General features: G+C 41.3%; 1 protein-coding gene across 1 annotated transcript in view; it reads right to left on the bottom strand.

Moving 5' to 3' along the window:
• SMC4 (structural maintenance of chromosomes 4) overlaps nt 1–12231 on the bottom strand; it is a 109254-nt gene that overhangs the window by 22658 nt on the left and 74365 nt on the right. The window contains exons 17-18 of the mRNA XM_089675438.1: nt 8549–8675; nt 4560–4749 (exon numbers count right to left, since the gene is read on the bottom strand). Coding sequence (XP_089531564.1) covers nt 4560–4749; nt 8549–8675 — 317 coding nt within the window. The remainder of the gene's footprint in view (nt 1–4559; nt 4750–8548; nt 8676–12231) is intronic.

Raw genomic sequence — 12231 nt, 5'->3', positions numbered from 1 at the left:
GGTTCAGAAGACAATGCCTGTTAAACTCAAGAAAATTATAAATCTCATCTACAAGTCATTTAGATGAACATTTCTATCATTTTAAACCTGAAGAATGCTCTCTTAGGCTTGGTTCAAACCAATGCAGTTTGCTTTAGATCCGTTTCTGCAGTGCTTTTTGCAGTGTGTTTTTCACACTTCTTTTGATGCGTTTTGCCTTTTTATGCTTTTTTTTGGCCAATTTGTTGTTGGGCACATTAAAGAACACAAAACGCATCTAAAACTCATCAAAAAAAAAAAAAAAAAAAAAGCACTACATGCTTTTCTGCAGCATCTACACTGAAGTCTACTGAACCAAAAACGCACTGTTTTGCATTGGAAAAAAAAAAGTCTCCGACCCTTTCCAAAATCTCAGCACCTGGAAAAAAAGCAAAAGAAAAAAAGCATAGATGTGAATGTGTCCCATAGGAAACCATATTAATCGCTGCCCTATAGCAGAAATACTGCTACAGGGCAGCAGGGGTGTGCAAAATCGCATGCGCACACCCACACAATTTTGCATTTCCGGTTAGGGGGTGCACGTGAGCCCTATAATTATTCATAAAATGCCAGTGAATATTTAAAACCCTGAAATCTATCAGCATTTATGTGCTTTTTAGATTAAAAAAAACAAAATTATAGAATTGGGGTTATACAAAAGGCTGCAGTTACCTAAATATACAGGAGGGAATTCAATAAAGCTGCTGTGCCGCTTTTTTGCCATTAATTCCCTTTTTCATATATTGTGCCAAATTCATTTGCATTTGCAACACTTTTGATTCTAACAGACTTGTGCAACAAATTCAGATAGATCTAAAACGTGGCTTTTACATTGTGATGCAAAGAATGTGCCAAAATCATAATACTGACAGTTTGTAGCTTAAGAAAGAGGAGGTTATTAAAACTGTGGTAAAGTCAAATTAAAGAAAAAAAAATCTGGTCCTTCTGCAAGTCAATGGCGTAATGTGCTAGTATACATCGCATACTAACACATTATGAAAGACTTGCCTGTAAACGAAGCTCTCCAGCAGCATGCTGTCACTGCTGACAGGGATTCCATCTTTACTCAGTCTAATTTCTGGGTTTGCGGGCTCTGGCCATTTTAATGGTCAAGCTAAGATGTCACTCACATGCATGCGCATGGGAGACATGGCAGTCATGACACAGAGCTACAGATTGATGGTACGTTCACTGCTCCCTCAATTCAGAGCGCAGTGTGCATGCGCCGGTGACATCACCAGCTGCAAAACATGCGAATATCTCCTAAACAGTGCACATTTCAGAGATATTTATTTTACCGAAAGGCAAGCTTTAAAAAAGTTAAAGCAGAGATGTTATAGTTTAAGTTATATAAAAATATATAATCCCCCTGCGCTCCACTGGTATGAACACACACAACCCCAAATATATGCAAGCTGCTACCACCTATTCCCAATACCACAGGATGTATGACATAAACAAACAATATTGGTGAAGCGCTTCACATGAAAAACTAAATAAGTAGGTGCAATGACATAAAAATACATATAAAGTGACCACACTGTATTGAAAGGTATTGATAACTAATGTTAAATAATCCCCTAAAAAAATATATAAGTGCCAAGTGCTGAAAGTGCAAAACAGGTCATGTGTTTGCTGACTAGATCGTGCCAAAATACAATATATGCACAGTAAGCATAATACACAATAACACTGCACACTCTAACTGAAAGTGGAAAGTGCTCAGTATGTGTATGAATATTGGTTAAAAGGAAGATCCACAATAAAGTGCAAAACAGGTCATGCGTTTGCTGACTAGACTGTGCCAAAATACAATATATGCACAGTATACATAGAGTGTGCAATGTTATTGTGTATTATTTCACTGTGCATATATTGTATTTTGTTTTGCACTTTCAGCACTTGGCACTTATATATTTTTTTAGGGGATTATTTAACATTAGTTATCAATACCTTTCAATACAGTGTGGTCACTTTATATGTATTTTTATGTCATTGCACCTACTTATTTCATTTTTCATGTGAAGCACTTAACCAATATTGGTTTTTTTTTAAATTTAACTTACACCCAAAGCAAAAAAAACACAAACAAAAAAACCCCAAAAAAACTTGCCCCCCTTAAAGAAAAAAAGGCTCCCACCCCCACATACAAATGTAAAAAGCAAGAGTGAGGAGCACCTATGCATGACAACATTGATTGTGATACACGTTACATATCGCCACGCACGCCAGAGTAAGAGCAATATTTCTAGCACAAGACCACCTCTGTAATGCTAAACTGATGACCTATGGGGGCTTTTGAAGCATAGCCTATAGAAAATATAGGGTACTGAAGTTTGTTGCCATTTCACAGGTGCAGACAAATTTAAGGTTTGACATGTTGGGTATCAATTTATTCGGCACAACCTCTTTGATATTATACCAAAAGGAGCGGCAATTTGTGTTTGCCCTAAAATTCACTTTAGTGCATTTTTTACTAAAATTTTACACTTCCTAGACCTTTGCAGCAATATCGTGTTACGTAAAAAAATTGGAATTACCACTATTTTCAAAGGGTTCTGCTTCCAGAAAATATATGTTTGGGGGTTTTATGGAATCTTGAGGCCTAAAATGATTTTTTTTTTAAACGTGTGCAAAAAACCCCGCAAAAACTGCTCTAGTAACAAAAGGGTCAAACCTGATTCTAGGTAAACTTGCAACCCCCACCCCCCACAAAAAAAAATTATTATTATTATTATACAGGCTTTATATAGCACCAATAGTTTGCTCAGCACTTTACAATATAAAAGGGAGACAATACAGCAACAATACAGTTCAATACAAGAGTGTTAGGAGGACCCTTGCTCCTTGGAGCTTACAATCTAAAAGGGAGGAGCTGGTGGTACAAAAGGTAATAAACTGTGGGGGATGAACTGATAGGAGGAAGAGGAGATTACCTTACTAACTGAAGGCAGGATAGGCTTCCCTGAAGAGATAGGTATTCAGAGAACGCCAAAAAGTGGGCAGAGTAGGTGATAGTCGGATAGACTGGGGTAAAGAATTCCAGAGGATGGGGGAGGCTCTGGAGAAGTCCTGAAGAAGACGAGCATGGGAGGAGGAGACAAGAGAGCTAGAGAGCAGGAGGTCATAGGAGGAGCGGAGAGGATGGTTTGGGTGATATTTGGAGACAAGATATGACATGAATAGCAGAATTAAGAGTTCAGGCAGATGTGCAGATTGTGACCTCTGCTAGAACATGTGACCAAGCGCAAAAAAACAAAAACACACAGTGACATGACCAATAGTGGCATGTTTTACATTTTGATTATTTTATTTCAAGGGGATCGATGGTTTGAAATAGGGTTTGGGATATATATTTAAATGGGACTGTTATCCTCAAATTACCAGAACTGACAGATTACTACACTTCACAAATTAAACCTCCATCTTTATTTTAAAACTAGATTCCTGGTATTTAGAACAAACGGGATGGTCATACACACCACATAAACTACACAAAATGTTTCCACAGTTTAGAATTATTTTGGAGGTGTACCGTTGCCATAGGGGACATACTATACTCTTGTGAAACTGTAAATTTCTAGGCAATGCGGCACACCTCGAACCACGAGCTCCTATTAGCCCCTGCCTTCTTCCTGTTGCACCATCATAACTTTCCTAGCTCATCTTTTCAACACTCAGTATCACCAAATATAAATCAATGCAGCACAGAGATGTATCCCAGACTCATGGAAACAACGGTGGATTCCCTCCATTGCCATGTGAATGGCTAATCATAATATTCACAAGATGAAAGCTCTAATAACGACTAAAAAGGGCTCTTGCAAACAATTTCTGACATGGTTTTATTGGCACTAGTTCTTATATATTTCTGAATATAAGGAACTGTTGGAGGCTTCATAAGGACATCTGCTTTCTGATTCTTGACCCCATATGGAGGGGAGTGGATCCCCCTTTTTTTTTTATAAACTTCCTTTTCACCCCTTCTCTGATATTATCTTCCCCCATCTTTGATCATCCTAGTCTTTTTTCCCTGCTCTTCTGTTTGGACGTCTCTACCCTCTTATTCTGTTTCTCCCACCCGCCAAATTATGTTCCTAAAGGATATTTAAAGACACAATACTGCCTGAAGTATCAGTGGCTTTATGTGGAATGTTTAGGGTATGCCGAGCATTTTGAATAGTTTTTAACTGATAATAGTTAACTTGATTTATGCTGGAAATATCTTTCGGTTCTATTCCATGCATTATATTGGCAATGGATCCCATATGTTTTGGATATCATATGATTTGTATACCTTTTGCGTTTATAAATAATCACCAAAAAAAGAAGAAAAAAAAAAATTTTAAAAAGAAAATCGAGGTTGAAGTGGACAGTCTGTTTATACTAGAGCTCCAGTCTAAATCAATTGACAAAAAATGGGCAGTCACAACATGGAAGGATTGCACCCGAGTTAATGTAGCTGTAATACAACGTTAAAGGAAGAAGAAGGAGAAAAAAAAAAAATCATAGCTTGTGTACTCGTGTGACCTCTTACATACCTATCGGCTGTCTTGATGGACACTTGAGCTTTTGTTATGGAAGATGCACATTCATCAATTTCTTTGTTGATCTTATCAAGCTTGTCTTGTTGGGCTTTCAACTTGTGATTGTTAATGTCAACTATTAGTTTATGAAGCCTTTTTACTTCTGCATCAATTTTTCCAGCTTTTTCTGCAGCCTTCTCAAATTCTTTATTAAATACAAACAAAATGGATAATTTGCAAACAGAAGAAGATAATTTTCTTCACGATCATCTGTCTAAAATACACTCCAGTAGAACACATCAAAAACCAAGAAAGCATTACTTTAACAGCTCATTCACATGGGTGTCTAAAACGCTGTGTTTAGATGTGTACAGCATATAGTTTTGTACAACTGTGCTACAGAGTGAGCAGGCAAAAGCACATTTATTTCTTATGGAATTCATAATCAATTGCAGGTCATAACAGAATGGCACAATCCTAAAAACAAAACATGGCAACAAGTAGACAAATGAAACAATCCCTTTTTTTGGTTCTTAATACTGTATATTGCCCCTTTTGTGATAGCCGTCTATGAAGCCTTGAATTCTTGCAGGTGATATAGCTGCCCATTTGTCCTGGCAAAATGCTTCCAGGTTATGGAAAGTCTTTGGTCATCTTTCATGAACTGCATGTTTGAGATCTCTCCAGAGTGGCTGGATCGTATTAGGGTCAGAAGACCGTGATGGCTACTCCAGAACCTTCATCTTTTTCTGCTGTAACCACCGGAGGGTCAACTTGTGCATAGGGTCATTGTTGCATCTTTGGTTGTCTGGCATGAACTGCACGTTTGAGATCTCCCCAGAGTGACTCGATGGTATTAACCACTTGCCCTCCAGAGGATTTACCCCCCTTCCTGATTGACGCTCTGTTATTTTGAGGGACTATTGCACAGTCATGCAACTCTGTACATAAATGAAATTTATGTCCTTTTTTCCCCCCACAAATAGAGCTTTCTTTTGGTGGTATTTGATCACCTCTTCATTTATTTTGTGCGCTATAAAACATCTGGTAAATTAAAAAAAAAAAAATCTAATTTCTTCATAAATTTAGGTCAACATGTATTCTGCTACATGTCTTTTCTAAAAAAAAAAAAAAAAAGACCAATATGTGTAAATTAATTGGCTTATGTCAGGGGTCTCCAAACTTTATATACAAAGGGCCGGTTTGCTGTTCTTCAGACTTTAGGAGGGCCGGAGTGTCCAATGTAGAAAATGTCCCAGAGTCAGTAGTAGAAAGAAAAAAAATGACATAGTGCTTATAGTCAGTCAGTGGAAGGAGTAATAGTGTCTAGTCATTGGTATTTGTTGGATGAATAGTGCCCCCATCATTGGTGTCAGTGGGATGAATAGTGTCCCATCATTGGTATTAGTTGCAGGAACAGTGCCCCATCATTAGTATTACTGGGAGGAATAGTGCCCCATCATTGGTGTCAGGGGGAGGAATAGCGCCCCATCATTGGTGTCAGGGGGAGGAATAGCGCCCCATCATTGGTGTCAGGGGGAGGAATAGCGCCCCATCATTGGTGTCAGGGGGAGGAATAGTGCCCCATCATTGGTGTCAGGGGGAGGAATAGTGCCCCATCATTGGTGTCAGGGGGAGGAATAGTGCCCCATCATTGGTGTCAGGGGGAGGAATAGTGCCCCATCATTGGTGTCAGGGGGAGGAATAGTGCCCCATCATTGGTGTCAGGGGGAGGAATAGTGCCCCATCATTGGTGTCAGGGGGAGGAATAGTGCCCCATCATTGGTGTCAGGGGGAGGAATAGTGTCCCATCATTGGTGTCAGGGGGAGGAATAGTGTCCCATCATTGGTATTAGTTGCAGGAACAGTGCCCCATCATTAGTATTACTGGGAGGAATAGTGCCCCATCATTGGTGTCAGGGGGAGGAATAGCGCCCCATCATTGGTGTCAGGGGGAGGAATAGCGCCCCATCATTGGTGTCAGGGGGAGGAATAGCGCCCCATCATTGGTGTCAGGGGGAGGAATAGTGCCCCATCATTGGTGTCAGGGGGAGGAATAGCGTCACATCATTGGTGTCAGGGGGAGGAATAGCGCCCCATCATTGGTGTCAGGGGGAGGAATAGCGCCCCATCATTGGTGTCAGGGGGAGGAATAGCGCCCCATCACTGGTGTCAGGGGGAGAAATAGCGCCCCATCACTGGTGTCAGGGGGAGGAATAGCACCCCATCATTGGTGTCAGGGGGAGGAATAGCGCCCCATCATTGGTGTCAGGGTGAGGAATAGTGCCCCATCATTGGTGTCAGGGGGAGGAATAGCGCCCCATCATTGGTGTCAGGGGGAGGAATAGTGCCCCATCATTGGTGTCAGGGGGAGGAATAGTGCCCCATCATTGGTGTCAGGGGGAGGAATAGTGCCCCATCATTGGTGTCAGGGGGAGGAATAGTGCCCCATCATTGGTGTCAGGGGGAGGAATAGTGCCCCATCATTGGTGTCAGGGGGAGGAATAGTGCCCCATCATTGGTGTCAGGGGGAGGAATAGTGCCCCATCATTGGTGTCAGGGGGAGGAATAGTGCCCCATCATTGGTGTCAGGGGGAGGAATAGTGCCCCATCATTGGTATTACTGGGAGCAATAGTGCCCCATCATTGGTATTACTGGGAGGAATAGTGCCCCATCTTTGATGTCAGTGGGAGAAATAGTGCCCCATCATTGGTATTAGTTGGAGGAATAGTACCTAATTGTTTATATCAGTGGGAGGAATTGTGCGCCATCATTGGTGTCAGTGGAAGGCAAAATGCCCCATAGATGGATGCCAGTGAAAGAAATGGTGCCTCCTTGTTGGTGTCAGTGGGAGGAATAATACCTTGAGAGCCGGATAGAGGCAAGCAAAGGGCCATATTCTGTCCACAGGCCGCAGTTTGGAGACCACTGGTTTACGTGATAGTTATAGCGTCTACAAAGGGCGTTATATATATATACTGGCATTTTATTTTTTTTTTTTAATTCTAGTAATGGCGGCGATTAGCAACTTATAGCAGGACTTCAGCGGGCATTCTGACACTGGGTGGGAACTGACTGAGTGTTACTCGGGATGTCAGTGACAGTTAAACAGTGCTCAGTGCAAATAAAAAGCACAGACACTGCACTAATGACACTGGGAAGGAAGGGGTTAACATCTAGGGCGATCAAAGGGTTAACTTTGTGTGTTTTACTGTGTTCTGTGTTTTACTAGGGAGACATGCTGTTTTGCATCTTTCTGCTGTGCAAATAGCGGGAAGGATAGGACGGCGAGTGCCCCCTACCTGGAAATGCAAATCACGCCGCTCTGTAGAAGTACTTCTGCTACAGGGCGGTGGGAAAGTGGTTAAGGTCAGTAGACTGTGATGGCTACTCCAGAACCTTCACCTTTTTCTGCTGTAACCACCGGAGGATCAACTTGTGCATAGGGTCATTATCGTGCTGTTAAATCTAAGATTGCACTATGCATAGCTTTCTTGCAGAAGAATGAAAATTGTCTGCCAGTATTTTGCGGGGGATCTCCTGATCCAAAAAAACTTTAGTAAGAACCCTTCTAGTAAAGTGGAATAGATTTTGTTTCCTCTGAGGGGAAAAGATGCCCATTTTCCTACGACACTAGCAATTAACATGGTGGCAATGGAAGGGCTTATAACTTACCAGCAGCTATTTGTTTGCCAGAGTCAAAGTGTCCTGCAATCAACAGAATAATCCATACCTCTAACCCTGTGACCCTTAACGGACAATTAAGAAATTTTATTTTAACATTTATTGCATAAAACACACTGGTGGAAACAGATTATCCTATGAGCTGTTTTTTTGAGGTTTTGCACATTCAGGAGGAGAACACCTATGCATGCTCTTAGTGGGAATTGAATTTGATAAAACATACTATTTGGGGGTTTTAACTAATCTCCAGGCCTAAAATAATTAACAAAAAAACACTGCTCTGGTAGTTTAATAGTAAAGAGAATACAGAAACACATACCTTTCTTAAACATTTCCACATTTTTTTCCATCTGTTTTTGTTGGTTCTTGTCAGGTGCATTAGCAGTTACATTAACCTCTAACTCCTTCACTTGAGCTTTCAGGTGTATTTCTTGCTCAGAAAGACTCTAAAAAAATATAAATCAGTAAGTTTTAGAAACCCTCATAGGTAATTTTTGAAAAATGAATGTTAAGAGAGTAATGTATTAAAAAATTCTATTACCAGATTAAACCTTAAATTGCTCGTCCATTACACTCAACCTTTTTCCAAGGACAGAACCCCACATTAGCCAGAATACCTAATGGATGGTGTAATCACAAAACCAGGATTTTTGCACTTACTGTAAAAAAACTTTTCTTGGCTCTTATTGAGGGATATAGGAATTCAGATACCCTCAGGTTATGCTGCCAACTACAAGAGGATTGGACACTCACTGCCAAACAAACATTTAACGGCTAGCCCACGATAACCCCTCCTTTATCCACGATGCCTCAGTTTGTAGCAAGCAGTACCAAGAGGAAGAACAAAACAGAGGAGTGGCACTTGTGTCCCTCAATGGAGTCCAAGAAAATGATTTTACAATCAGTATAAATCCTGTTTTATTCCTTGTCCATTTGGGGACACAAATTCAGATATTGTTGAGACATCCAAAAGCAGTCCAACTGAGAAGCAACAATTAGCAGGCTCTAAGAAAAACAGAAATGAGGACTGCCTGGAGCCCAAGAGCTTCCTGCATGACCAATGTCCAAATTTGATACTGGATGAGACCAAGCCCCCTACCAGATTGGGGAACTTGCTAACACAACCAGGGCTTGATGCTCAAGACCAAGATAGAAGAGTTCACCATTAGAGGACGACTTCATAGAGGGAATGAAGCAAGGGGCCCAGGGGTGAGAAGCAAAATAGGGGACAAGGAAAGTGAATTAATTTGTGCAGTAGCACCCAGAGAAATGAAGGACACAGTCAGGGGCAAGGAACTAGTCTGTGCCCATAAGGGGACTTTCTGCTCACAAGTGCATGAAGGGCAAACTACTGAAAAATCCTCAAGCACTCACAGTCAGCCTCCATATGTAGACATGGGGGCACACCTTAATGCAGGTCAGCTGGCTTGGATGGTTTTGACTTTTTAGCCTTTTGTTGCTGTCAAAGTTAAGTAACTGGAAGCATTTATTGCAGAACTAGATGAAGAAGTGGTGTTAAGACTCTTTCCGATCTTTCCTTGGACCTCACACGCTGAGGCAGGTGTATTTTTGAATATGGTATCAAGAGCAGGCAAAGCAGGTCAGATACTCTTTGTATATGGCATCATACTCCCAGCACCCTAATGAGAGTGCACTACCAATCTATATGGACAGAAGACCCATGCAGGACACAAACTTAGATGTTTCTAACAAACCAGCAAAACTGGAGTGCAAGGCTCCAGACATCTGTTCCACCTATTTCATTACTAAAGTGTCTGCCTTGGCAGTGGAGAGATTTTTTTTTCTTAAGGGATATCTAATTTATTTTGCAACATTTTGACAGATTAGGGTTACAGCCAACATAGGACACAGGGGGCATATGAACAAACACTGGGATTTAAGGAGGGATACTAGGTGCCGATCAGTAAAATCCATAAAGGTAAGTACACATTCAACAGGTCCAGTTGTTTTTCTGTTAAGGAGGGTCACTGGAAGATCCACAGCAGGTATAAGCCAATGTTTACCAAATTCACTTTCAATGGGAACATTCCAGTACACTGTCAGGTGGGGCCAAGGACCCTTCACAGTGCTTCCACTTTGCATAAAGGAAAACGTCAAAAAGCAGGTGTAATGGGAAGGTCTTTGCAGCTGTAAAGGCTCTGAAAGATATTGCTGGACAAAGTCAGTAATAAGAAGATCCAAAAGTGAAGGTATATTATGAATAATAACACAACTAGAAAGTAGGATTTTTGACTTCTATATAAAACCCTTTTCTCTGAAGTACATAACAGGACACAGAATAGTTTAATTCTTAAACCAATGGGTTTTGCTCCACCTCCAGTTGATTGGACAATGGCAAAAAGCAAAACTGAAACCCAGCCCAACCTAACCCCTCCCACTTCCAACATGCCTTTAGTTTTGCAGAAAGCAATACATGTAGTTAGCAGACAGAGGGGCGGGGACTGTGATGTACTTTCAAGAAACAAATTTTACACGCAAATCAAAACTTCCATTTTCTTTATCGTAGATTTCAGGACAAAGGGTTAGTTAATTATTTTACCAGCTGAATGTCCAAAAGCAGTCCCATGAGGGGTGGGACAACACCATAAACAGCGGCTATCAGGCCCAGAGAATCCCGCAAAAAGAAAAAAAAGGCTCAAAACTCACTAGGCCACCTAAAGGACCTTTTTTTCGACCAAAAGCAGCATTTGCTGAGGCTTGGACATCTATCTAGCAAACCTGTGAAGAGAAGACCAGATGGCCACTTTACAGATCTGCGTAACTGAAGTTTGATGCTCGAAAGCCAAATAGGCACTGACACTTCTGGAAGAAAAAAAAAAAAAAAAAAAAAAACAGAGCCCGGGGAGGTCATAGGTTTGAAGAGAAGTTGATGACTCTACTTAACGATAGGGGAACAAGAAGCAGCCTGCCCCTCAACAGAGCCCTCCGGCAGGATAAATAGGCAGTTGGACTGACCAACAAGTGCTGTGGTCGAGGTGTAAATTTGCAAAGTTTTAATCACATCCACACAAATAGAGAGCAATTTCCCTAAGATAATTTGGAGCAAGACATAAAGATGGAAAAACAATGACCTGGTTAATGTGGAAGGAAGAAAACACCATGCGTAAAAAGGAAGGTGATCCCTCAGAATAGCCTTACTTCTGAGCAGCATCAAGAACAGCTCTCAACAGGACAGGGCCACCACCGTGTAAACCTTATACACTGATGTGACAGCAAGGAGAGTGGCAACATTATAAATAATGACAGGGAGTGGAATAACCTTGATAGATTCAAACCGCAGTTTCTGAAAAACCATCACAGCTAGGATGAAGTCAACAATATATGCACAAGCTGAACAATGTAGGCCATCATTTGCTCCAAAGTTCTTACCAATGGAATGAGAATAGGCCTCTGAAAGAAGACAGCCAAAGATGAGATCGGAACCATAATAGTATTTAGGACCAAGGATTTATCCAGACCTAACCAGAGAAATGTCAGAATTCACCACACAAATTATGTTGTAAGATGAAGCAAAATATGCCTTCCAAGTATGGCAGTAGATCTTATGGGAAGGCGACATTCTAGCCTTCAAGAGGGTAGATAGGACCGATTCTGAAAGCCACCACACCTTCAGGACCTGGGCTTAATTAGGCATGCTGTTAAAGCCACAGAAGTTGCATTGGGCTGTTATACTGGTCCTCAAGACAGTTGGTCTAAATTATGCAAGGAGGAGCCTTTGAGAGTTTGCCAGGAAAGAATTATGAATACAACGTTTCCCTGGGTCAATTCAAAGCAAAGAGAATCACCAGAATTCTTTCCAGTTATATCCTGCAAAGCAAGCAAGGAACGAACTTAAGAGGGGAACAGGCTTAAGTGAGGTGGAACTGATCCCAGGGTGTCACCAGAACATCCGCTGCAAAAACTGGACCTGGCAACAAATTTATCCAGTTTGCTGTTGAACCTAGAGGCCAAGAGATCCACGGTTCAGCATTCCCCACCTAC

This window comes from Staurois parvus, unplaced genomic scaffold (assembly GCF_062004578.1).
Source record: "Staurois parvus isolate SC_StPar_1 unplaced genomic scaffold, SC_StPar_1.0 ptg000155l, whole genome shotgun sequence".
Lineage (NCBI taxonomy): Eukaryota > Metazoa > Chordata > Amphibia > Anura > Ranidae > Staurois > Staurois parvus.
This window is presented reverse-complemented; position numbering and strand designations above follow the sequence as displayed.